The 27,285-nt window shown below is 58.6% G+C and overlaps 1 protein-coding gene across 1 annotated transcript in view; it reads left to right on the top strand.

Moving 5' to 3' along the window:
* The window catches only part of Ptprn2 (protein tyrosine phosphatase receptor type N2), a 565,071-nt gene that overhangs the window by 354,322 nt on the left and 183,464 nt on the right, over window positions 1-27,285 (top strand). The window contains exon 12 of the mRNA XM_071605349.1: window positions 1,683-1,747. Coding sequence (XP_071461450.1) covers window positions 1,683-1,747 — 65 coding nt within the window. The remainder of the gene's footprint in view (window positions 1-1,682; window positions 1,748-27,285) is intronic.

Raw genomic sequence — 27,285 nt, forward strand, 5'->3', positions numbered from 1 at the left:
CCAAGAGGTCCAGTCTGGCGGTCAGGTCCCACACTGCCAATGAAACCCTAAGGATGCTTTGCGATCCCTCGGGTTATTCTGTGTACTGAGTGAATCATCTCAGACTGATTTATCAAAAAGCACTCTTGCACACACGCCCAAAGGGAATCTTAGGATAGCAGGTTAAGGAGCCCCTGAAGTCCCCCAGAGCACCAGATCTGTGACAGGGTCTGACGGCCGCAGCGGCCACTTCCTGCAGCTGCCTCTCAGTCTAGATCGGCTTCCAGGCAGGGTTGAGGCCATCCCACCCTTCAGAAGCAGTGACAGTGTCCTCTGGACTCCCTGCCCTCTGGCTCTTCTGTATGAAGTTTTATCGGAACACACCAAGCCCCAGCCACCCCGCCCACCACCCTCCTCCTGCTCAGACAGGGCCTGCGAGCACTCGCCACCTGGCCTCCAGTAGAAGCGGCGCCCCGACTGGATCATCCCTCCTGGCTGTTGGGCTGGCTCTGAAGTCTGACCCTGCTCTGTGGCGACACCGGGGTGTTTTAATTCATTTTTATGCACTTTCTCTTCCTAAGCCTATTTAAGAGTTCACTATTATCCCACCCCAAATAGCTTGCCAGTGAGTGGCAATGCTTCCTTTGTGGCAGGAGGCCGATAAACTGGTGGCCGTGTGTGCCGTAACGAGTCCTCCCTTCCATCCACGGTGCCCCCCGCCCTGGTGCCGCTCCCGTCCCAGAGCCTTTCTGCTCCAACCCAGCCACTTCCACGCCGGCCTCGGTCCTCCAGAGCCTGGGACGTTACCTGTGGGGGAAACGATGACATCCATTTGTTCAAGGGGAGACTTTGTCCTAGATGGTGGCAGCCCCAGGGAAGGGCTGCAGCTGGGTGGCAGTGTGTGGCTCTGAAGGTGGCTTCCCCACCAGGACTCGGGCAGGAGTGTCACAGAGTGAAGGGGACTGCCCCTTCCCGGCCGCCCGGCCACTCATGGGGTTTCCAGTAAAGTTCCCTCTTTTTCTAGTTTCCATTTCCAGAGTGACAGGGACTTTGTCAGAGAGGACTTCTGCAGAGTGGGGCACAAGGGCGGTGCCCTGGCCCCCGCTGCTGTGGGGCAGTGGTCTGCTGCAGCCCTGGGGTAACGGCGTTTCTGTTTGCCTCGGCTGATTGTGTCCACAGCTCGTGTCCTCCGGCGTGGCAGTGAAGTGGCCCATCCCTGGAAGTCGTCCTCGTCAGAGCCAGGCAGGGGCCAGGGGGGGCTTGCCTCAGAGCAGGGCCATCTGCTTGCTTCTCGCTGGGCCCTGAGGGGGGAACTGGGTGGCTCTGCGTTGTGACGGGGGTGGGGGGCACACTTGCAGCCCTGCCTGCAGGTGACGCGACGCTAGCTACTGGAACACTGTCCCCAGTGATGGCATGATTAATAACACTACCTCATTTTTAAAAAGACTCTGGTTTTCAAAGCAGGACTCCATACAGTTTCATCAAGCCCTGACCGTCCTGTGGATTCCTAGTAGACGGCTTCTGACCGCCACCCCTCCCGGGCAGGGCTCGCCAGGGCAGCGCAGCGGGATGGGGGCCTGGGGAATCTCCCCCTCAGGCCCCTGGCAGCCACCTGGGACTTGTCAGGACAGGAGACTGCTCGGCTGTGTGCCCCAGGACCCTTCCCTAGGCTGACCCCTCTGCTTCTTGATTTCTCCTAACAGCTGACAACAAGGACCAGCTGGAGAAGGCTTCTGGACTGAGGATCCTTCACAGTGGCGTCGGGCCGGTGAGTCCAGTGAGGCGCATCCTCACTTCTGGTGGGCAGCGTGGGTCGCATCTGGCGGCGTCTGGGGAGCAAGTGCGAGCGGTGCTTGGACTCACTATGCCGGGGAGAAAGGGTGGCCGGCGATTGGCCCCCTTTGGCTGGCGATGCCGATGAGAGGTGGTGGCAAAGTTGGCATTGTCGCAGGTCGCCGTCGGCGTCGTAATGGTGTGTTCCCAGGAAAGATCAGTCACAGATAAGCCAGGCAGAGAAGGTACCAGAAGACGAGCCTTTCTTCCCAGTGTGTCATAACTGCTGAAGTGGTGAGGACGAGCGGTCCCTGAAATCGTGGCTCCCGGGGGTCGGGGGACATACTTGAGTCTCATTATTTAAAGAGATATTTGGGAAAGACATGAGCACGGTGCTTCATGGTGTGATGTAAGTCCCCCGACACCTGTGTCCAGCCCGGCCAGGCTGGCTCCTGGGCAGGCTGTCAGTGAGGGAGGGAGGGAGGCTGGTCTCACTGCTCCCTGCTCCTCATGGCCACCCTCCCGGCCTCGGGGCAGCTGACGAACTGCTCCAGAGCAGCAGACTGGTTCCCCTCAGGAGAGGTATGTGGCCACTCGTAAGTCAGCAGGGACTGAAACCAATCTATGCCCTTGCGTCTGAGATTTCAGATTTCACAGCACTTGCCATTAAAGATAATTAACTGTGAAGTAGCCCTGACTTATGAGTGTCCCTGCCGCGTGGTGGAAACGTCCTTGTGGAGCCACTTAAAGAGTGGCTGCTTCTGTGGGGACATCTCCTCTTCACCAGCCCTGGGCCTTGGGCTCTTGAAAGCAGAGTCGCCTAATTGGCCGCCGCGCTCCTCAGCAGAGGCCCTGTGCCCCCGAGAAGCGCACGCGGGCGGGCTGGAGTGCCCGGCAGCAGAGGGGCAGAGTGCGGGCACGCCGGCGCTGGTGGGGTGCTCCGAGATCACCCGGGGCCTGGCAGACACAGTGTCATGGTGCCGTCGGTGCCGACGCTCCTGCTGCAGGCATCCTGGCCTCCAGTGACCAGCTCGCTGTCTTCAGCAGCCAATGAGGGCGAGAGAAAGTCAGTCCTGGGCTCCCAGGAGCTGTCCGTGTCCCCGGACAGAGAGGACAGGTGCTGGGAGGGCCAGCCCGTGGTGGGAGGGCAGACATGGCTGCCTGTCCCTGCCCCTGCTCAAGCAGGTAGGAGTGTTTCAGGTTCCGGTCCTTCCAGGAGGAGCAGTGGTGTCCAGTGTCTGGGAGTGGACCAGGCTGATGAGGGCCAAGGGCGCTGGTGCACCCATCGGGGAAAAGTCGGAACGGCCAGTCTTCCTGCGAGAGGCCGCAGCTGGGCCACGCGGAACCCGGCCATGGCTGGAAAGTGTGTTCTGTTGGCACGAAGTGGGTGCTGTCCAGAGGAGGGCTGGGCAGGCCGACAGCGTGGCAGGCAAGGTCCCAGGGCTCACGGCAGGGTGGCCAGTGCCGGGCACTTGGACGCCCCTTCCTGCTCTTCTGTGGAAAGACAGCCCACTGACACCTGCCCCCCAGGCACGGCCCCCACAGGTACTCGCTGAACTCCTTACTGTCGCCAACACAAACCTGAGCCAGGGGACGGAGCCCCCGAACCTGTGGGGGATGGAGCCTGGAGGAGCTGGAGGCGGACAGGTGACTTGCTGTCCATGGTCAGTCCCACTCTGCTCGCGCCTGGGCTCCTCTGCCACGTTCCAGTCCCTCGGGCCTGACCTTGGGCCCAGTTTCCTCTGCCATCCAGTGGAGTAATCTCAGTGTCCACTTCGGGGGCTCTCAGAAGGTCCACTGAGGTAGCAGACACCTGGGCACAGTGAGCACTCCGGCGCAGTTCCTGACCAGACAGGTGTTGGACCCTCGCCCTCCATCTCTGGCTCTCCCTCCCCGCACCTCTTCATCTCTAGGGCTACCCTGAGGGTCATTCCCTCCATTATCTCCCAAACCCCCTTTGCTCTGTGTCTAATCTGTTATAAAATTCAAGTGTTAGATGCCCTTCTTGATCATTATGTTTTTAATTTCTAGAAAAAAGTGTCATGTTTGATTTTTTTTCAGATCTATCTGTTCTTGTTTCCTGTTGTCTTCTGCTTTTATTATGGGTTTGATGCCTTCTTTTATCTTCTGAATCAACTTTAACCTATCTGTTTTGTAGTTTCGATCTTTTCTTGTCTCCTGATCCTGGGTCTCTACAGCGCGTGCCCATGGCATCGTAGTCCCCCCAGGGAGTTCATTTCCTGTGTGGTTATGAGGACTTGGCTTTGTCACTGTGACTCTGTCTTCAGCAGGGAGTGTAGGTCTCCTGTGGGGCTTCTGTGTACAAGTTCTGCGCCTGCTCTGATGTCCCGGGGGACCCCTGCTCAGTCAGCTTCCCAGCTTGAAGTCCCTGCCCCCCAACAGGTGGCAGGGTCTGGGGGTCGGCTTCCCCTCCGCTCCCCAGCAGGCGGGCGGCTCTTAAGGCCCTAGGCTTAATGTGGGTCTCGGTTCCGGCTTTCCCTCCTCCCTACCTGCAAACATGTTCTAGGAGGTGCTGGGCCTGAAGAGTCCAGAATCGGTGTAGGTGATGGGGAGTAGTTCTGAGAGGAAACCGGGACCTCACCCTGTGCCCCTCCAGCTCCCCTGGAGTGAACCCCACGAGGGCAGGGCTCTCTCTGGTTCTTACTGTGGTGGGTCTGGTGCCCAGTGTCCAGGAGTGAACCCAGGCTGAGTGAACCCTGTGGCCAGGGTCCTCTGACAGGGGCAGGCAAGGCCCGGGCAGACCCTCCGTCATAGCAGCAGTTTCTCCCTTCTGTCCTGGCTGGAGTTAACAGCCGTCTGGTCCCCAGGTGACCAGAAGACTGACCTTTCCACCTTGAGGGACAGAGACTGACCCAACCCTAGAGCACGTGTCACCCCTGGTGAGAGTCTGTCCGTGAGAGTCCACCTCTCTCTGGTTGGCGGTCTCCGGGCATGTCTCTGGCCCACAGGCAGGTGGAGACCAGCCCTCTTCCCTCCTGTCCTTTTCCATGTGGACGTCCCACTGTGAACGACAGCGTCTCTCCACCTTGAAACTGACTGGCGTCCTCCTGTGGCCTGTGAAGCTGGACCTCTGCATGTCCACTTAACTTTCCACCTGGCGAATCCCAGTGCAGACCAGTCTTGATGGAGGGAGGGACGTGGACAGGTTTGGAGCAGACCTGGAATGAAGAAAAGGGCACGAGTTGAGAGATTTTAAAAACCTGATGGTACGTTTCTCCTGATTCCCCTTCCCTCGCTCAGAAGGCCTGATTTGACGGTTCTGGTTTCTAGATGTACTAGACTTCTTCTAATTCCTAAATCTGGGTGTAAAGCAGTGTGATTACTGGAAATCTAGCAGCACTTACAGTTCTCTCCTTGGCACTTGTGATTCACACTTATGGTGACAAATAGTAGAATTCAAACCTTTTAAGCCAAATAGAAATATCCAAACAAGATTTAAGGGAATGAGCAGATTACAGCGCATGCCATCAAGTAGATGGGTGGCATTTTGATGTATTTCACAATCTGATTTCTGAAATATTGAAATTTTCCATTTTATTCAAATTAATAAATCCACGTGTCCTCCAAAGGAAAATCATAATAACCCCAATGAAAAGCTGAAACTCTGGGGAGAAAACCTACCTGGGTGATTTTTCCAGGTGGTGGTTGATGGGCACGGCCCCCACACGGGTAGCTGGAGCCAGGATTTGCTCTGGGCCCTGACGGTGGCCGTGAACACAGAGCCGCAGGGTTTGCTGGCCTCACGTCTGCTGGTGAGTGAAGGTGGCTGGCCCCGAGCCTTGGCATTGCCCCAGCAGGTTCGAGACCTCCGCAGGGAGAGCCCAGAGCAGCGGGTTCCGAATCCTTGGAAGAGCGGCTCAGACCCACGTGGCCAGCCACAGAGCGGCCACAGGTAGTGAGCTCCCCACTAGGCAGGACCTCCTGCCTACCTGGGGCGCATGGGGCCAGCACAGCTTTCAGACACTGAAGAGCCCCCATTGGAGCCTCTCCTGCGGGCCTGCTCCTCTAGCTCTGCGCTCCTCCTGCCCCCCGAGCCCGAGCTCTGTTCAGAGAAAGGGCTGCGTGGCCAAGAGCGTGCCACGCCCACCGGCCCCCAGGTCTGGGAGCCCGTCCTGCTCTGTCCCCACTGGCCATGTGAATGTGCCTGTGTGTGGCTGGAGGGGGTTGGGACGCTCGACAGTCCCGCTGGAAATGACCTGAGAAGGCCGCTCTGCTCCCCCACAGACGCCATGTCCCTTCCTGTCTTCCCAGAGCGCTTCTGCGGCTTTCCATAGCTTCAAAGTCCAAATCCAGCTGCTCGGGGATGGCTGAGAGGACGTGGACGCTCAATGTAGACTTCAGACAATGAATGGGCAGGAGCACGTGGCCCAGCAGGCCACGCACCTGCATGCTGCTGTCATGCAGCTTGGGGAAGGGCACGTCCTGCCCGACTGCCCAGGTACCAGTCTGGTGAGTCTGGGTTTGCCCAGGGGATGACTGACCTAGAGGGACCTTGCCCACAGGTGAGGGAACCTCTCGAGCAACATTCCCCAGAGGAGAAGAGAGGAAGGCTGCATCTGCCTGCAGGGTGCCAGGGGCTCTGGCGCTCCCACGAGGCCGTTGAGCTGTGTCTCTGGTGCAGTGGGGACGGCCGGTCAAGCTGGCTGAGTACAGGCTGGCGGTCGGGGCAGGGCCAACAGTTGGGAGTGCTGACCGGCAGGTGGGACCCAAAGAGGTTCCCAGCCCAGAGAACACACAGACCACAGCCCCTCCTGTCTGGGGGCTGTTGTGGCACCACACGGCTCCCCTTCAGGTCGGGGTCGCCGCCGATGGGTAGCAGGCAGTCTTGTTCCTTAGGTAAAGACGGTGTGCTGCGTCTCTGTGCGTGTGCTGTGGGGCAGGCCGGCAGCTTGAGAAAGCAGCAGGGCAGGAGCATCTGTAGCTAAAAGAATAGGACTCCACCTGACCCTCTGTCTCCCTGGCCGCCGTCCTGGGACTCGGGTGGAGAGGGCCATTCGCCACGTGAGGACAGAGGGAAACACAGTCGGGGCACAGCTGACCTGAAGCCCCCGCCGTGGGCAGAACCCAGTCAGACACACGGAACTCTGCCATGACCTCACCAGCCCCAGAGCTCTGCGCCTGAGCAGCTGGCAGTGTCCTCGCTCACCGGAGGGCAGCGTCGCAGGGACCGGGCAGGACAGGCTGGCATCCGGGAGCTCTCTCTGAATTGACTTCTTCCTTGGACATCAGCGTAGATTCTCAGGATGTTGTGACGGGAACTGAGAGGTCCCACACACCTCCACCTGCCTGTTCCTCGGCGGTCATGTCTACGGAGTCAGGCGGTGATGTGCACACGTGTGGGAGCAGCACTGTGTCACTTACCTGTGGTGTGAGCACCAGGGCACTGTGGGTCACTGGGCGCGGTCACTTAGAGAGGCAGAACACCTGACCTGCCAGGGCTCCTCCTGGGACGCTCAGAAGGAGCACTGGTGTGCGCAGAGGCAGGACAGGCCTTGGGTGGATGAGCAAGGTGGCCGCGTGTGCAGGTCAGAGGAGCTGGAGAGGGGCGATTCGGGTGTAGACTTGGATAGAAAATAGGGTCTGAGACAGACCCCCACCTCCTGGATCCCCGAGTCTGGATCTGGTTCACTTAACATCAGCTGCCTCCGGCCACCAGTGGCCTGTCAGTCACTGACCACTTGCAGCAGGCCGTGGTCCTGCTGGGGCTCCCCCCAGGTGTGTGCCTCAGTGACCCTACTGCTCCTGTCAGTCAACACAACTGTGACCGCCTGCTTGCGGTACCTCACTTGTTCTTTACTGGTTCAATGTTTTATTGGAGCATGGCAAATGTACAAAACAGCGGGTGTATTTCATGTGGCATGTTTGTACTGGCGTGTAATAGGATTCTCCCAGGCCACCATGTCTGCAAGTCAACCATGTTCCCCTGGGAAGCACCCCCGTGGCCCCAGGAAGCCCTCCCAGCCACACTGAGCATGCCTCCACGTGCCTTTGGGCTGACGGGAAGTGAGGAACCATGTGCTCAAGAGCGTCTGATGGGAGGACAGACACCCCCTCCCAGGAGAAGTGTGGGGATTTGGAAGGATGCAGAGGTCAGGGTTGCCACCGGGGTGTGGCAGTGAGGCAGGGACTGAGCGTGAGATGGTGCTGATGCCCTGGTTACAGGTGCTCAGGGGCACCTGAGAGAGCTGAGGCTGGGGGCCTTGGACAGGTGGGCAGTGGACTCCATCTCGACCAGGCTTGCTCTTGGTCCAGGTTGGTCCAAGAACCAGTGTGCAGGCCAGACCCCCTGAGCCAGGGAAAACCAGGCCGCACACACTGGTCCCCAGCCGGAAGGAGAAGGTTTCAGGTGACGGGTGCTTGCCTCCCCAAAGCTGGTCCGGTGACCTCCTTGGCATGGTCCAGGAGCAGTGGCCAAGCCTCTGCAGGTCTTGGGACATGAAGGAGGCCCAGGGGCCCAGGCCAGGGTAAGGCCACTCCCTGTCCCTCCCTGCTGCGCTCACCCTCCTTCGATCTGCATTCCTCGGGAGGAGAAACCATTTTTCTCTTAAACACAAAAGCACATGAGTCCTAAAAACCGCCTGTTCCTTGTAAGTACTCCTGATTTGCCCTGGAAAGGGAGACCTGCATGGAATCACATAACCTCCCTGGCCATCCATCCCAGGCTGCTCCGGGTCAGCCCTTCCAAGACCCGGGAGAGCAGGGTGGACGGAAGTCCAGGCCCCTGAGCAGTCCTGCACCCAGTCAGCTCCCCGTGAAGACAGTGGACTTGATGGACAGCTCCGAGTGGGATGGTGCCCAGCAGTGGCACTCGCAGCACGTCCCTTCCTCCGCCCCTGAGCTGTCCTCGACCTGCCTTCTCAAGCAGAGATCACATGTGAATACGTGTGACATGGTAACGTGTGTGGACAAACAGGAATTTCTTACAAAGGATCCCTTTCCCCTGAGGTCTATTCAAGGCGCGGGGCTCCCCGTGTCACATGGGCTCATTAATGCCTTTTCCATACTTTTCTGGGACTTAAAGTCAGGAGAGGGGCTGTGTGATGTGGCAGTTGCCATAGCAACAAATTCAATTTTTATTCTGTATCAGAGTAAATAGTCACGGAAAATGAAATCACCGGGTTCGCTAGTGGCTGTGGCAACCCCACCTCACCTCCCCCCACCGCTTCCTTGCCCTTTTCTAACATTTTCAATTGATTTGTGTGAAAATGAGCATGGTGTGCCCTTGGATCAAAGGGACATGGTGCGCCATCCTGGGTGGCCTGGGACAGTGCCTCGTTGAGGCTGGGGGGCTCGACAGATGTGCCATGGGACTCCCGCTCAGCCATGGCTTGCTCCTGGTCCAGGGGAGTCTGCCCCAGGCTCCGCCTCTGGCCCCTGTTCTCAGAGTGTGGAGGTGCCAGCAGGTGGCCTTCCCGCTGCAGCTTCCCCGAGCTTGGGCCGGCTCTCAGAGCAGCCGAGGGTGAAGAGAGCAGTCGCCCAGGCCTCCCAGCCCGCTGCAGTGACCGAGCCTCCTCCTGCAGCCTCTCTGCAGACGTCACGTCTTCTGTCCCTTGGAGGCGACATGTGGCACAGGTGGGGAACCGAGGCACAGGCAATGGCATGGGGAAGCAGCAGCGGGGGCTGGTCCGGCACAGCCAGCCCCCAGCCCGCGTCTGGTTTCCCACGCGCTCCTCTGCAGCTCAGACGTCCAGAAGGTCTCCCGTCCTGGCCTTTGGCTCTAGGTTGGAACTGGGCTCTGGGCGGGCACGTGGGCCCGACAGGTGATCACCTGGACACTCACAGCAGCTGCTGGCCCTGGCCTCCCCTGCTCTTGCCGGGTCCTGCAAGCCCCAGCCACCAGAGACTTCACATCAGAGCCTCCTCTGCCCCAAGGAGCCCAGGACAGGTCGGCGGAGAGACTGAACGGTGGCCTCTACGTGGGAGCCCCTCCGGGATGTGGCAAACCTTCGCGCCTCATACCTTCCGGGGTACAGCGGAGATGGTCAGCTGCAGCTCAGCAGGGCTGGGAAGGTCCCCAAGTGTGTGAGACGCAGGGTGCGAGCAGCCCGGCTCCTGCTCTGTGCAGAAGCCGTCCCCTCCTCCCTGGGTGCTTCACCGCAGCGTGTGCTGGGCTCTGCCGCCTGTTCAGCTATGCGCTCAGGAGGGAGGCCACGTGTGTCCTGGTCATCATGTTGTCTCCAGCGCCCAGCATCCTGCCCGATGTGCACAGGGACACCCTGAGCTGCCCGGGAGTGGGCAGGGTCATGAGCTACGTGCAGCCTGCAGGCCCCCTGGCCCCGGCGCTCTCACACCGACCTTCCTACCGCATTCAGACCGCCCTTCCCCAGCCCAGAGCCACGGTGGAACAGAGCCTTGGCCCTGGGCCGCGGAGCCCCCTGTCCCTGGCAGAGCAGAGGACCCTCTCCAGCACCAGCCTGGTGCACTGCTGCTGCTACCTGTTCCTGGAGCCATGCTGTCCCCTCTGCTCCTTCAGACCGGCCATCTCCAAGCACCGATGGAAACCCTCGCCTGTGCCTGGTGCCATGGGCGTGAGAAAGCAAGGTTTTTCTCATCCTGACGAAGGAACTGGGCAGCACAGCATAAAATGTAATCAAACGTCAGCTCAAAATACTCCCACATCAAAATAGACATGAGGGAGCTCGGCCCCGAACGCAGCAGGCTGCGAGTTGGGCTTGCGTTGCTTGCCAAGATGTGTGGTGGCCTCTCCCCAGCGGGAGGGCCTCCCCGATAGGAGCCCCTTGAAGCTGGGCCTGGGGCATCGGAGCAGCCTGCACAGGGCTGTGGGCATGTCATCAGAAGTCCACAGACACGTGCTCACCTCAGCTGAGGCCACATACACCAGGGGTGCAGGATGACAGAGCTTTGTCCCCTCCACACCAGAATGCCACGGGCACACTTCCCGGGCCCTTCAGTCCCTGTCCTCACCCAGAAGACAGGAACTTCATGGATAAACCATGGCATTCCCTGTGACCCCAGAACAGTGTGGCTCTCTCACCCTGTTCTGCAGGCCTGGGGACTTGAGTTGGTTCCCAGGACTCAACTGTGACTGTCCCTACTTACTCCCAAGGTCCTCACAAGTTCTTGGTGTCTCTGAGCCCAGGAACTGCTGCTGGGCTCCTGCTGCCCAAAAACATGGCATAGGTGTCCTGGGCATCAGTGCCCTGGGGGTGCCAACCAAGTGCCATCAGGGAGAAGGTCCAAAGGGTTCTTCTCACCTGATGGAAGGGAGAGGTCCAGCATCAAGGGCCTCGCTCCCTCCAGCATTCCTAGGGGACCTTCCTGGGTCCTCCAGCCTTTGGTGGCCACAGAGCCTGGCCAGCCCTTGGCCTGTACAGGCACCACTCCAAACTCTGCCTGTGTCACAGGGACATCTTCCCTCTGAGAGTGTGCCTCTTCTCAGAAGGACACAGTCATAGCAGATGCAGGCCTATCGTAGCCTCACGACTCCTGCGAAGACCCCCTTCCCAAGTAAGTCCACATTTGAGAGAGCTGGGGGTTAGGAGTTGAATGCATCTTTTGGGAAACCAGACCAACTGGCAGTGCCCTGAGGTCACGATTGCACCGTCCTGTCTGGAACCAGCTGGCCTGAGGCCCCTCCTTTGGGCATGCCATACCTTGCTCTTCTCTTGCAGGGACAGTTGGCCTTCCCAGCCAAGTCAGCCTCTCCAGAAATAATGAAGTCTATTACGTGGATCTACAGCCAGCTTCTGCCCCGACACACACCCTCCGCAGACCCGGCAGGCACCACAGGGACTGAACACTGTAGGCTGATGAGAAGAACAATTCATTAAGTACATGCCTTGTGCACCCAGAGCAGTACCTGGAGAGGTGAGCACGCATCCAGGAGGTTGGACAGAGGTTGGACTTCATCATAGCGTCATGGCAAAACCCAGGAAGCAGGGCGCTTGGGGCTGTGGAGATTTTGGAGAGCAGGGCCAGCCAGCGGGGCTCCGAGAGAGCGCCCCTCCTCTGCCTGCCTCAGGACGCCCTCCTGGCGGAGTTTACTATAGGAAGACGAGTTTCTCTCAAGGGACAGCTGTTCTCAGGGCCTCTGTGTCTGCAAACCCTATGCCAGAGGGTCGAAGGGGAGGACACTGGAATGTGTGTCTGAGCACGCCAACGTGAACCCCCAATCGCCTGTAACTGCAATGCACTGAAAACCAAAGAATAGGGATAACACAGTCCTGAGCCAGGGGCTGAAGAGGAGGAGGTTATTACCTGCAGTCACAGATGTTAAGAGTGAACCCCACCATGTGGATGACCATGTGGATGAAACTAGGAAGGTGTGCTCCGGGGTGCCGTGGCCTGGCCCCGTGTGTGCCCTGGGGTGCCGTGGCCTGGTCTATTGGTGTATCATGGGAACCACGTTCTGGTCTCTTATGTCTAAAAGTGCGAGGGGTGCTAGATGCTGGGGTGACTCATATGTCAGCGCCTCCCTTTCTTGTCGGTGACAATGGGCCAGTGGCACGGTCACACAGACTCTCTGGCTCCAGTGAGTGCAAACCTTGTCACTGAGTGGCGGCTTCACGTATCTCACTGAGATCATAAAGGAAACGGAGGCTCCTAAGGAGCAGCGTTGCCAAGCCCTGGACAGTGCTGAGGTTTCCCAAGGCCCAACGTGGAGGCCAGCGTCTGACACGCCTCAGGGTGGGGCCGTGCCCTCCACTCTAGGGCCACAACAGGGTCCCAGACCGGGGGTCAGACGGGGTGCTCAGCCTCCCAGTGCTGGAGACTGCAGCTCAAGGCCACTTCCCCCTGTGCCCTCCCAAGATGGTCCTTCCGTGTGGCAGGGTCCTGACCGTCTCCTCTTGCTTTCAGCACCTGAAACTGAGCCCAGGGTTGCTGACCACTGAGTCTCCTCCCGCCCTCTTGTGTCTTCTGTTTTCATACAGGTCTCACTAAGTGGCTGAGGCGGGTCTTGAACCTGTGGGGTCAGGCCCAACCATGGCCCTGTGGTGCCTTGTAACCTCGGCAAAGATCTTCTTCCCAGACACAGCCCCCTCCGGGTGACCCAGAGATTCAGAGACGCAGTCAGCCACACTGCTGGCTGTAGTCAGGTCTGGGGGTTCTCCTTGAACTTGGGTTCTTTTTATTCATTAGCTCCACAAGACGGTGTCTGGGCCCTCTTCCTATGTCCCATCAAGCAGTCAGTCAGATGCGACAGAGGCCAGGGCAGTGAGGGAGGCGAGCCCGGGGCAGATGGGGCGGGTGTGTCTAGGCGCTCTCTGGGGTCAGACCACACTCCCAGGGGGCTCTCCAGCCATAGCAAGGGAGGCCAGTCTCCACAGGCCAGCCTGCTAAACTGACCACTAGTGGTCTCAGTGTGGGTGGTCAGATACTCCTTCCTCAGGCGTCCTGCCCAGCACCCGGCGCTCCCTTGGATGCTCCCTGGGGCCGGCCGGGCCCGAGCACGTCCTTCCGTGGAGTCCCTGCAGCGTGCTCTGCGACTCGGAGGAGGAGCCTCCCGCGTTTCCTACGGCCGCCTCACAGTGACACAGAGGCACTAATTGTTCAACTGCTAATTTGCAGATCTTCTCTAAGCAAATGCAAACCAATTCTGGTCCTCAAAGCCCAGCTAATACACAATGTTCGATTTTTAATTTCCAGTCCATCTTAGATTATGGGAATGAAAAACAATATTTAATCCCTCGTTAACACATGAATGAGCGGAAGCTGTCATTTCCAACCAGACAATAACGGGATTATCTCAAGAACTGTCAGTTTACGTGAAAACATTATGTTGCCCAAATTTTCATAAAAATTAGCAATAGATAATATTCAAGATCAGAGCAATGGAAAGAGAAAGATCTGCATTCATGGTAATAAATATTCATATTTGTCTGCTCAGGAGATGAAAATCTAATCAAGGGGCTATTGATGCACACTGGCTTTTTTTCCCTAACCAAGACGTTTCATCTAAATCGGGTTTGATATGGAAATGAGTCTCCCTCGTAGTCCTCCGGGCAGCGCTCACCGGGATCCCGCGGGGGTGCCCACTGCCCAGGTCTGCTCCTGGCACACGCAGCTTCAGGGCGGCTGTCACATGAGGCTCTCCGCGGCCTCTCCGTCCAGTGCCCTCCGAGGTCAACACGAGGACGTGCTTTGGACTCCCCTCCCTTTTTTTCAGAAAAAACTACGGCATAATTTTATGCCCATTAACGCCTAGAAACTGCGGGGTTAGAATCCTCTGTGTTTTTGCTTTTATGGACAATTATCATAAATCAGAAGACACTGCGTGAGGCTGAATAAAATACGTGTGACTTTAAAAAGAAAAGGTGGTACCTGCAGGACAGTGTGGGTGTGCTCATGTCACGTGCTTGTGAAGTAGGGTGTGTGTTGTCACTCCTGTGTCTATGTGTGTGCTGTGTGTTCATCTGTGTTTATTTGTTGATGTGTGTGTCTGTGTTAATGTGTTGGTGTGTGTGTGCTTGTGTATTGATGTGTGTTTATGTATTTGTGTGTTGTGTGTGCTTGTGTGTGGTGTGTGTGTGAGTTGTGTGTGCTTGTGTGCTGTGTATACTTGTGTGCTAATGCATGTGCTTGCATGTTGAGGTTGTTTGTTGTGTGTGCTTGTGTGTTGATGTGTGTGCTTGCGTGTTGGGGTGTGTCCTTGTGTGTTGACGTGTGTCTGCATGTTGATGCGTATGCTTGCCTGTTGAGTTGGTTTGTGGGCTGTGTGCTTGCACGTTGATGTATGTGGTTTCTGTGTTATGTGTGCTTGTGTCAATGTCTGTTTAGGCATCTGTGTGTTGTGCATGCTTGTGGGTTGAGTGTGTTTGTGTGTTGTGTGTGCTTGTGTGTCTTTGCATGTTAATGCATGTGCTTGAATTTGAGATAGTTTTGTGTTGTGTGTGCTTGTGTGTTGGTGTGTTAGGCATTGCATGTTGTGTGTGCTTGGGTATTGAGTGTATGTTGTGTTGTGTGTGCTTGTGTATTGAGTGTTTGTGTGTTGAGTGTTTGTGTGTTGTGTGTGCTTGTGTGTTGGTGTGTTAGGCATTGCATGTTGTGTGTGCTTGTGTATTAAGTGTATGTTGTGTGTGCTTGTGTATTGAGTGTATGTTGCGTGTGCCTGTGTGTTAATGCATGTGCTGGGATTCGAGGTTGTTGTGAGTCGTGTGCGTGTGTGTTGGTGTGTGTGCTTGTGTTGGAGTCCAGGGTTTCCTGCCATTTGCTGGGATCTTCCTCCCCATCAGCAGGCATTTGAAGTGGGGGGAGGAAACCGGTGCATGTCGGTCACACTGGTCACAGAGGCCCAGGCAGGAGGCCTCTCAGCAGTGCAGGGGTCACTGGGGGACTCCCGGCACTCGGGGTTCTGCTGACCACAGGCCACCCAGGGCCTCTGGGGAACGGACCTTTCTAGCTGCACTTGGGGACCCCAGGAGGATAGGCTGCCTCAGCCATGGCACTGGTCCACTGGAGTGGGCCCTGGGCAGCCTGCAAGGTGCCTTCCCTGAGTCCTGGTGACTCCAGTTTTTGTGACATGCCTCCTTCAGGTCACTACTGGTTGTCAGAGTGGAATGCTATATTCCTGTGCACTTGAATTGTGTCCCCTCCCCTTTACCCCGGTGGCCGGCAGAGCTGGCCCTGGGACGTTGGCATTCTGGAAGGGCACTCGGGAAGTGTGGTTTCTGGACCTCCCTGTCTCCCCAGCCCTTCTGTGGTGGGCAGGAGTGCCGGGGCCGACACAGACATCAGACACGCAGGCGGGGCACACCAAGATGGGAAGGACATGTCCCAGGGACAGCGCCGCGTCTTCCACGGCTGCCTGTGTGGGTCAGGATCCCTGCGGGGCCCACCGGGCAGTGACTGGCTGTTCAGAGCACCGTCCTCCGAGAAGCCAGTCTGTGAGCCCCGAGCACCTTCAGGCTGGCCACTGCCCTCCTGGGCTCCTGGGGTGGCTCTAGCACACGCCTGTGCTGACAGGTCCCTCTCCGGGGCTTGCTGACCTGTGCCTGGGCAGCTGGCCCTTTGCTCCAGGGAGCACCAGTCCCTGGAGTGTGGGGAGAAGTCTCTGTCACCCTGCAGCCTCTCTCTGGCAACCCTCCCCAAGGGACAGGGTCCCCTCTGCAGCCCTGCCTGTGTGATGCCCCTCCAGGGGAGGCCCAGGGTGGTGCTGCTGTTGCCACCCTTCCTACACCATTTGGCCCTTGCTGTCCTTTTGGAAAGGGCCTCTGCAGGTCCCTGGCCCCTAGGAATTATTTGTGATACCTCAGCCTCAGCTGCCCTTGTTCAAGAAAGGGACAGTTTGTCCCAGCATAGGGAACGCAGCATTCAGACCTCACACCCCTCTTGGTGACGAACTATGTCCTGGGTCACTGTGTGAATTTGTCTTCTTGACACGGGACCCAATTTCCAGAAGCATGGCCCGGAGGAGGGACCATGTGCCCACGCCCCCCGGCCAGACCCATCCGCCACCCCAGAGATGGGCGGAAGACGCAGAAGGGCAGGTGCTTTTTCGCAGTGGTGGGGGCCAAACCGGACCCTCAGGGGACTCACCTGTCACCCACCCTCCCGTCTTCGTGGAGCCTAGCTGAGGAAGAAGGAGGCCCTGAGAGGACAGGAGGAGTGCGGATGGAAGTGAGCGGCGCCTCCCAGAGGAAGACGCAGCCAGGAGCACGTGGCCCACACTGCGCACCTGGCCCCGCTGGGCGCCCCCTGGGCAGCTCTTTCTTCCTCCTGGGGACCCTCTCCTCCTCCCTGGACCTGCTCCTCGCTGCCTGCTGCTGGCCTGTGCAGCCACTAGAGGGCACTCTCACACGGCCTTCCAGAGTCCCTGCTCCTGCCAATGGGGTGGCCAGGAATTTACCAGGATCTAGAGGATGGGTGCGGGCAGGGACGGTGTGAAGGAGAGACAGGAAAGTGGACAAATTGGAAGGCTCTGGAAGTATCCGTCTGTAGTCTCCCTGCTTCCAGAATTAAGACGTAGGCACCGTACACGACGGACCCTGGTAAGGGGCTAGCACCAGCTTGGCTGCTCACATCTGAACTGAGTTCTCTGTTGCCACTGTGTTAGAAGGACAGGTGTGCCCTGGGCAAGGCCGGCCGACACCGCTGCCCACACTCCCTGTCCCCTGCTGGCTCCTGGAAGCCTGCAGCAGCTCCTCTGTCCATCTGAAGCCGCGGGCTCACTCCCCTCCTCTTGTTGGAAGCAGTAGTCCCCCCAGACGCCCCAAGAGCACTGTCCAGATCACACCCAGGCCCGTTTCAGGGAGACCACATGGCAGACGGCAGCCTGAACCCCACCATGTCCAGGTGGTCAGTCACACTGCCCGACTCCTCCCTCAGTCTCCCAGCTGGGGAAGGGTTTCTCCCAAGGTGCCTGGTCCCCAGAGACATGCTGTGAGGAGCCGTCACCGTGGTACAGGAAGGGAACAGGGCCTCCACACTCCACCCAGCAAGGCAGCATGGCTTCCGCCTTCAAGAAGTCCCCAGCTCGAGGACATGCATGGTGTCCTAGAGCCAGGTGGCACTAGCTTCCCGACTCCTGGCACCCAGTCAGGTGCAGCCTGTAGGGGCTCAGGAGAGCTCACCTGGGACGTCCCGATGAACCCAGCGCCGTGGCCCGGGGCTGAGCGCGTGGGAGGCCCCGGCTCTGCAGGACAGCCCAGCAGCAGACGCCCAGCAGCTGGCCTGGAGACCTGAGCAGCGCCTCTCCTTCTCTCCAGGTGCTTTTCTGAGTTTGTCCAACATGAGGGGCGTCCTGAGGCTCACGACAGATTTGTGTATGAAGGAGAAGCACAGGGTTTCCTCAACCTTGGCACCAAGTGTCCAGCTGAAACTCTCATGGAATGCAGTAGTCCACTCCCAGAGCTCTCAGGGGGGCCTCGGCAGCAGGGCCCACCCTCCAGCTGAGGCTCATAGGCCTTCCCAGACGCCCCGGGCATCATGGCCTGTGCCAGGAGGCCCAGCAGGCACCGGGGCACACTTGGGGCACCAGCAGTGTAGACGCAACCGAAAACACCGTAGAAAAACTTGATAATGCAAATAAAACCCATCTTGGCCTAAAAAAACGGAAGCTCCGACTTCCTCTAGCTTAGACACACAGTTCTTACAGATTGTGAACTACAGTCCTTCCCACTTCACCCACGGATGGATGGATGGGTGTATGAACAGAATGGCGGATGGGTGGACGGATGAACACATAAGTGGGTGGACAGAGGGATGGGTGGGTGGATGTGTAGACTGGCGGATGAATGGATGCATAGGTGGTTGGGTAGATGAATGGACATGTTCACCCTTCATCTCCAGGACTTGGGGCTCTTTGGCTAGGCAGTTCTTGCCTGGAAATGAAGTCTTTCTTCAGACTTTCTCTGTGCGCCATAGTTTCTTCCCTTGAAAAACGAGCCAGTTATTTAAGTGACTAAGTTAAACCAGGGAGAACACAGAATGTGGCAGCACTTCTCTGGAAATTCGCAGGCTGGCTTCCTCGAGGCAGGACCCCTTCCTGCCTCCGTCCTGCAGACATGGCCTGCAAAGATCCAGCATCACGGGCTGGGGCGGGGGCTGGGGAGGGGCACTTGCCTAGCATGTGTGAGGAACTGGGTTCACTCTTCAGCAACACATATAATAAACAAAATAAAGGTACTGTGTGCCTCTACAACTAAAAGTATTTTTTCTTCAAAAAGATCCAGCCTCACAGCTTAAGCTCCCTCAAGATGTCCCATCAGGGAACAGGCTAAGACCGGAAAACCCACCCCGGGCCTGGGACTGCCTGCAGGTCCTAGCTCGGCTGAGTGTCTGGGCCTGGATCCACCGCAGGGTGCATCTGGTTGGCGAGGCAAGTTGTGCACTGAACCCATTTAGCAGGGTTTTCCAGGGTGCAGCTGAACCCCTCCTTGGGCGCCCATCTGCCTTTCCCACGTCATGGCCCTTGCTGACCAGCTATGGCTCGGGGGCATGGTGCTCTGTCCTGGTCTTGCCTCCACAGACACGAGCACCCCGGGCCCTGGGCACCTCTCAGCCCTCTGCTCATGGGCTTCTCCTCCATCTTTGCCCACGTGGGCACAGATGCGTGGCTTTCCTGTCTGTCTGCCGAGGCGTTGGCTTGTAGTCATGTGATTTACGTGAACACGGTTCACTGTTCTACCCCTGACCTCTGGTGCTGTGTCTCAGTTTGGATCCCAGTCACCATTTACTTCTCCAGTGTCCCCACACACAGCGGAGGCTGGGTGGCTCTGGGTGCAGAGAAGGTGCTGGGCTGTGCCCGGCCAGTGGCCCAGATGCAGACCTTGACCTTGCCTGGCTGGCAGTGCCTGGGAAAGGTGCAGCCTCCCCTGTCAGATGTGCATCACTGAAGCCTCATTACTGTCGTTGTGGGATTAAAAGGGCAGTGGGTTGTCGCTCCCTGTGTGTCCACATGTGCATGCGTGTGTACACGCATACTGTGTAAACACATGGGTGTGTGAGCATGTGCACCTGTATGCGTATGCGTATGCGTGTGCTTGTGTGATACGTGTACGCATGTGTATGCCTATACATATGGGTATGCCTGTGGATAACTTTGTGTTCGCATGTGTTTGTACACCTGTGTGCAGGTGTGTGCTGATAAACTCATGTGCTTGCACGTGGAGACAATATCATTTCCTAGTCGTGAACCTCAGTACGTGAAAACGCAGGCGCAGCAGGCGGGGTGGGGTCCGGCACTCGTCAGGCCCCAGCTTGACAGACGCTTTCCCTCTGTCATAACCTGACGTCACGCCCGAGCTCAAATGAAAGGAAAGGGAACCCCAAACAGGAGCACTTGACTCTCCCTGGCAGCGTCTGCTGTGCGGCACTCGCGCAGACAGGACGGGCCTTGTTCTGAGGCTGAGAGCCCGGCTGTCGGAGGCCGGAGGCCGCACAGCCAGGGGCCGGGCGTCTGTGGGTCTCAGCACCAGGGGGCAGTGGGTGGGCGGCCGTGGAGAGGAGGTGCAGGCTGTGCTCTGGGGCCTTTGTTAGGTTAGTCGTCCCCTCACCTCCTCTGCTCCTCACCAAAGACTCCCGGAGGACCCAGAGGCCTCAGTGGCCAGGCGGCCGTGGTGACAGCAGGACAGGGGTCGCAGCCCCAGCTGGCTAGTTCGCTGGCTCCAACTCAGACAATACCACTGAGCCGCGTCCAGCCTTGCAAACAGAGGCCACTGGCAGATGTGGATCAGGCCGCACACACGCACCCGAGCTGCCTCAGAGGCACCAGGACCAGGCCCTCTGACGCTGGCCGCTGTCCACCGAGCACTTCCTGCAGCAGACCCTGTGCCCAGCACCTGCGGCACTGCTTGAGCATCTTAGTGCCCTGGGACCAGCTCTCCCCGTGGGCTGGACCTCAGGTAGTGTCCCCCTTGTCAGTGCGAGGCCTCGTCGGCCTAGTCTGCACCCCGAAGGCGCGTCTTCCTGAGGCAGGGGGGTGCCTCCAGGACACCTGACTAACTCAGGTAACAGGTCAGCTAAGACCCAGATGGCTGCCTAGGAGGTCAGCTCCTTGTCCACCCACAGGGCAGCAGTGGGAGTCGGCTGGACAGGACTGGAGGCACCACCTTCTAGCCATTGGCTAGGGGGGCTTGGGGCTCAGGGCTCCGGCTCACCTCCACCTGGCTGGTCCCACCGTGTGCCACCCATGCCCCCAAGGCATGGGGGGAAAGTGCCAGTGGGCCCCGGATGGAGGAGCTTGGGCCAGGCCCAGCCTCAGCCTGGACTGGACCTCAGAGACCAGCGTCCCAACGTGACACCCACGCAGGCCTGGGAGCCGAGGTCGGGCATGTCCTGGAAGGTCAGAGGCCTGAAGCAGCTGCTCCTGGGAAGTGTGGAGCCAGAGCCAGGGCAGGTTTGCTGGCTCTGCCCTGTCCGGAGCCAGCCAGTGGCCCGGCTGAGCTCTGCTCCTGGCTCGGGACGGCGCTCGGGACGGCGCTCGGGACTGGTGCCAACAGGAGCAAGTTAGGAGAAATGCACCTTTGATCTCGACGTCCTGCAGGGCATGTCCACCCTAAGCCAGGGCTCTCTTCTCAGAGCTCTCATGGGCTTGTCACACACACAGACACTGTGTGACCAGCTTCTGGGGCCAGGCCAATGCAGGCACCAAGAGGGCACCACCCAGGGAGCAGCCCCCCGCTCTGCACCTCCTCCGCCCCCACCCCCAGGCCCGGCAGCATCCTAGGGACCTGCGCCCGGCACCAGGGCACTTGTGTGGCTGGCGACCAGGTGTCGATTCCCTCTGTCCCAGTCGGAAGTGTCCCTGTGTGCCTTTGGTCTGGCTGCATCCCGGACGGGAGGGACCTGACAGTCCCTGCTGGGCTGGCCGTTCTGAAGAACTGCCATGTTCTTCTCCCTGGGTCTGTGGAAAGGTCCCCCAGAGCTTTCAGGCCACAGCGGTCATGCGTGATGTGGCCATGGTGACCAGAATAGTCCAGGTGGGGACTGTGCAGCTTGGCAGGAACCAGGTCCCACCCAGGGGTGGCTCAAACCCCAGGAGTGTGTCCTCTGTACTGGAGGAGGCCAGACGGGGTCCCGAAGGGCAGGGCTGAGGGCCACGCTGCATGTGCATGTGTCTCTTGTCCAATGTCCCTTTTCTCGAGGACAGTTCAGATGGTGTCAGGGCCAGCCCAAGCAACCTCATGGTACCTTTGTTGCTGATTGAGGACCATCTCCAAATACAGCCACATCCTGCGGTCCTGGTTCACTGTGAACCTCGGGAGCAGTCAGCCCCAACAGGGACCGTGCATAATGCCAGAGTCGGCCCCACCACTGGCTTCTAAAGAATCGTGTCTAACCACTCAGGAGTTCTGGTGTCCGATACTTGTAGGAGGAGTCCAGGGGAGCCGGGGAGGACGCACAACTCCACGCCCCCTTTCCCTGCACTTGCCATCTCCCTCCCCTTTCAAGGGCATGGGCCCAGGTGGGGCCCAGGTGGGGCCACGTCGACAAGTGCGCTTCCTGCATCTCTGGCTTGATTCTGCACTTCAATGGCTTGAGGTTCCGTATTCCTCTTCCCATCCTGATCCCTGTCTCAACCTGGGCGGGCAGTGACTCAGCATGACGGTCCTGTCACATCTGCCTGGCTGCCCTGCAGGTAGCTGGGCTCAGCCCCCAGCTCCCACCTCCTCTCTTCTGCACACACTGAGGAAATCCGCAGAGGTCGCCTCCATCAGGTGTTCCGGGTCGCCACGGGGCTCCCTGCTCCAGCATCTCATCTTACCTGAGCAGTCGCGCCTGCACCGGTCCTGCCTCCAAGCACGGCCACATTCCAAGGGGAGCGCCAGTCACTGGGACCCAGCAGAGCAGAAGGCATGGGCCACTCCAGATGGAGGCTCTTCACATCAAGAGGATCTGCAAACCACCGTCATCCTTTGGAGCCACTTAGGAGGGGCCCCACTGGCCCTGAGTTCCCTTGAGCCCCAGGCCCACAAAGTCGCACCTTTAAATCCACTATTGTAGCTCAGGAGACTTCCAGAGGTCTGCGTCCAGAGGAGTCTTCGATGGTGGTTGTTTGAATATTTGTCATTCATCAACAGAGTCACTGTTAGGTGACCCTGGGAAGCAAGTGCAGGCATTTGAGTCCAGCCCAGGGACCAGAATGGACAGGTGGCATAGCAGAGGCACTTGGTGGCTTTGCCGGGCCCACACAGGCTTCCCTTGGCTCTCAGATGGGCCCCAGCCTCATGCAGGCGTCAAACCTGGCTGTTCCTGAGCAGACACCCCAGGGCTCTTGCATGGTTGGACGACCACTCCCCAGATAGGTGGCATTCCCCTGTGGACAAGGGGGAGTCAGCCTGTGAGAGTCCTGTGAGACATAGCCAGCCGCCCAGAGCCAGGCCCCAGTGTGCGGCTCCTTCCTCTGCCCTCTGCACTAGTCCCAGCAGGAGGGGGCCAGTACCTAGGAACAGCAGTGTCCTTGTGGCCGCGTCAGAGCCACTGTCCTCTGTGGCAGCCCAGGTGGGCACTGTTGAGCAACAGCCAGAGCCTGTTTCCCTCCCAACCTGGCACAGGAGACTTCCTGCTGCACTGTCCCCAGGGCCAGGCTGGGCGGCCATCTGTGAATCATAGCCACCTCCAGCTCAGAGAAGCAGGTGCTGAGGCTTGCTCACCAGACTTGCCTCCCTCCTTCATACCTGCCAGCTGGCCATCACGGCGTCCACCCCACGGCTCTCTAGTGGATATGACCCCTGCCGGCTGGCCATCACTGCGTCCACCCCACGGCTCTCTAGTGGATATGACCCCTGCCGGCTGGCCACCACTGCATCCACCCCACGGCTCTCTAGGTGGATCTGACCCCTGCCAGCTGGCCACCACCACGTCCACCCCACGGCTCTCTAGGTGGATCTGACCCCTGCGGGCTGGCCATCACGGCGTCCACCCCACGGCTCTCTAGTGGATATGACCCCTGCCGGCTGGCCACCACTGTGTCCACCCCACGGCTCTCTAGTGGATATGACCCCTGCCGGCTGGCCACCACTGCATCCACCCCACGGCTCTCTAGGTGGATCTGACCCCTGCCGGCTGGCCACCACCACGTCCACCCCACGGTGGTCTAGGTAGATCTGACCCCTGCCAGCTGGCCACCACCACGTCCACCCCACGGCTCTCTAGTGGATATGACCCCTGCCGGCTGGCCACCCCTGCGTCCACCCCACGGCTCTCTAGGGCAGTTTAGAGGCAAGCCCTTGGATTCTGGGCAGGGAGCCGTGGCCGTGGATCCAGGTCCCCCAGCCCCTGTCCTGCAGTCCTGCTCTGTGGACCCTGACACACCCTGGATGTGGGGTGCAGATCGTGCTGGAGATGTGCTGCAGAGAGGCAGGGTGGAGGCTGGCCCCAGCTGAGCCCGTGGACAGTGGCCAGGCCACGCCTGCCTCCTGAACCCAGGCCCACGTGCTGCCCGCTGCTCGTGTCCTCCTTGCTGATAGACCTCTAGGCTCCCCCACCGGCAGCACCCAGTCCAGCCCATCCAGGTCAGGGAAGCCATGGTCAGTGTGGGCGGGAGAGGGACGCAGTGGCGGCACTCTGGACCTGGTCGCGTGGAGAGCAGAGCCCTGCCTTCTTGTGCTGCAGTCCAGGATGGAGGCGGCTGTGTCCCTGTGTCCAGATGCCCCTGGGAGAGGACGCCAGCAGGACTGCTGAGCCCACGCCAACAGTCTCGTTTTAGCTGAGCAGTTGCCCTGTGTTCTGTCCAGCTCTGTGTTCGGCCAGGTCACGCGCACCGCACACCAGGTCCACTTCAGGACCACAGGTTCAGGATTCCGCATGTGGGTCTTGAGGGACTCATACTCACAGCAGTGCAGGGAAGCGTCTCCAGACGGGGGTCTCCCTGCACGCAGGGGGTTCGGCGCCACGTGGCCACTGGGTTTTGTGGTGAAACCTGTTTTGTTGTGCAAGGATTTCCCACCCAGTTCCTTCTGGCGCTTCCTCTGGCTCCACCTGGTCTTCCTGGCCTTTCCGATAAAGACCAGGGGAGACTGGACACCTAGACAAAGGGCGGCTGCCCACCTGGCTGGGAGGGGGCCAGGGTGTCGGTGGCAAGGATCTCCCACTCCGGCGTTTCAGCAAAGGGCAGACACAAAGCACAGTGTGAGTTGGGTCATCTGGAATGGAGCTTCACCAAAAGTTTGGTCCTGGCTCCTGATGCCAATACGATAAGGACACGGTTTTGAGAAAAAGGAAAAAGAGGTTTATTGCTTTGCTCGCAAAGGAGAGGCACAGAGGACTGCTGTCCCAGGCTGTGGTTCTGCCCATCAAGGGAGCAGGGCTCCTAAGGAGGCGGTTCAGAGCCACATTCCACACGTTCTGTCGGAGTTGATTCACTTGCTAGCTCGGGAGACAGTCATTTCTGAGATCCTCTGGTGCCATCCCCAAGTCTGAATTGCTTGGTTCCTGTGGTGGTGTGCACTCAAGGACAGATAAGTCGGCCTAGGACGGGAAGGAACCCTTTCCCCCCACCAGCCAGGAGGAGGGAGGGATTAGGGAAGAGGAGGGAGAGAAACATCTCCACTGCAAAAATAGGTCCCAGTGGCAGACACCCAGGGCCATGTTCCAAGCATGAAGTGGACCCTGTTACAGAGCCAAGGCCCAAGAGAACCCGACAGCACCCGGGTCCTGAGCCTGGCCGGCTCCTCTGCAGTGGGGCTGTGGTGCTGGGGCCCTGGAGCCCTGCCCGCCGCCCGCTGGTCACCACCCTCCTCTCCTTGCTGCCTGCTGGGCCTGGGGCAGGGATGGCTCCTGGAATGGCCGGAACCAGGCGGCCCCCCTCCAGCCTGGGTGGCCGCAGGTCTGAGGTGGGGGCTCCAGTGCCCCCTGGTGGGCGGGCGAACAGAGAGGCTGCCAGCTGCCCACCTCCCAGCAACATCGGGAAATGGTTGAGTGTCCACTGCAAGTTCTGCAATTGGGGAAGCTGAGGGACAGCAGCAATGGCAACTCCTCCTGGGGCGGGAAAGTGGGGGAGGGGCGTGTCCCCGTGAGACACCCCCCCCACCCCCGTTGGCACACACTGCAGGGAGCACGGGGTCCAGTCCCTGGAAAACACCCTTGTGGGAAAGAATCTGAGAAATAGAAACCGTTCTTTTTAAACAAACCCACACTTTCCTGCTGAATTTGTTTCTAAGATTGGCTTCTTAAACTTTCAATGTAAACATGATTATTTAAGGGGGGAAGAGGAGGCTCGGTCTAGAAAGCTTTCAATTAAAATTTCTAATCTGCGTCTGATCCAGTCTTTGGAGTTTTGTTAGTAAAGTTATCTCAGCCTAAGTGTACTTCATTCTGCTTTTTTTGTTGGTTAACTGGTGGTTGCGTAATACTTCTTTCCAACAGAAATACAAGTTGACTCTTAAAAAAATATTGGCGACAAAAGTTTACAGAATCAAGCCACTTAGTATTTCAGAAATTTTTTCCCTTTGATTTTTGGGGAGTGAGTGGTATCCTTTTTTAATGTTTATTTATTTATTTATTTATTTTAGTTGTAGTTGCACACAATACCTTCATTTATACGTGGTGCTGAGGATCGAACCCAGGGCCTCGCACATGCTAGGCGAGCGCTCTGCCACTGAGCCACAACCCCAGCCCCTAGTGGTATCCTTTTTATTTTTATTTTTTAATTGTTTGAGCTGGGTCTCTCTAATTTGGTGAGATTGGCTTTGGACAATCCTCCTGCCTCAGCCTCCTGAGTCACTCGCTGAGATGACAGGTGTGGGCCACTATATCCAGCCAGAACGTTTTGACAAAACAATTCCCTCATAAATGCAACTTTCCTTGGTGTCTTTGGCTGTGATTCTGAGGCATTTTGGCATATTTTAAAAATCTGTACGCTTTGGTAGCACTTTTAAGAAAGTGAACACAATAACCTTGCCCAGAGGGTTTTCTTCGCTATGGGTAGTTAAGGAGTGCATTTGAAGTAGGCTTTGAACTCACCCACCGTCCAGCCCGGGAAGCTCTGTGGTCTGCAGGGTCTCGGGGGGTGGGGGTCTGGAGGGCAGGATCTGTGAGTCAGGGCAGCACTGTGGGTCTGCGTGGTGAGTGCCCCTTCTGCAGGTGGTGGAGGTGTCTGTGGGTGCCGAGGACCTGGCCTGGGGCCGGTCTGCCTCTGCTGCCTGGTGCTCAGGCTTGCCTTCTCTGGGCCTTGAGGATTGGAAACCAGAAGACCCTGCAGGCACCTGGCTGGGAGCCCCTCAGAGGTGGCTGGCCCCTGTCCCAGTGTGCAGAGACCTGGGTCACCCATGGGAGTCTGCACGTCCTCCCTCAGGACACAGCTTCCTGTGGCCCCCGCCAGATGATCCACCTGCCCTTAGTGACACAGGGACCCTTGGCGGTAGCAAGTCCTGTGATTGGGAACCTCATGAGAGCAAAGGGCAGGCGCTCAGCAGGAGTCCAGGGTGGGTGTCCATAGATGGGCTTCAGGGGTTCTGTCAATATGTATTTGTATCAAAACCCAAAAGCGCATTTTTATTCATGAGCCGGTTCTGTGTGAATTTTGAATGTATGCCATGATTACTTGAGAAGTTCGGGGATCATTCAGACGCAAGCTGATGCTCTTGCTATGATCTGGAGCGTGTTGCTTACTGAGTGTTAACTACCAGCGTGGGAGGCCGGCAGACAGCTGGGCAGGGAGGGCCCTTCCCTGGTGGGAGAGGGCTGGCCAGGGCCAGGACAGGCAGCTGCCCGGCTGCTCCCGCTGCTCCTCATGGCCTGGGCTGCTTTCTCTGCGCTCCCCTCGCTCTGCGGGCCCCACCCTGCCTACGGCCCACGAGGGTCCTGGTCTGAGATGCCGGCCCTGGGGAGGTCTCCTCTGGTTGCCCCCCCGCCGCTTCCCCACACTTGGGTGTGGGTGGAGGACCCCAGGTAAGCTTAAGCTAACTGCACTCACAACACTCTGCAGCGGGCAAGGGGGTCCCAGGGGACCCGCCTCGTCCCTCCAGGACGGGGGCTCCCGATCCCCGGCCCCGCGTGCGCTTGTCCAGGAGCTTGCTAGAGTGCGTCTGTGTGGGGCTGGGCGCGGAGGAAACTGTGCAGGGGACACTGAGCAGCCCTGTCTGTGAGTGCCCCGAGACCCGCCCCTCTGCA

This window comes from Marmota flaviventris, chromosome 1, assembly GCF_047511675.1.
Source record: "Marmota flaviventris isolate mMarFla1 chromosome 1, mMarFla1.hap1, whole genome shotgun sequence".
Taxonomy (NCBI): Eukaryota; Metazoa; Chordata; class Mammalia; order Rodentia; family Sciuridae; genus Marmota; species Marmota flaviventris.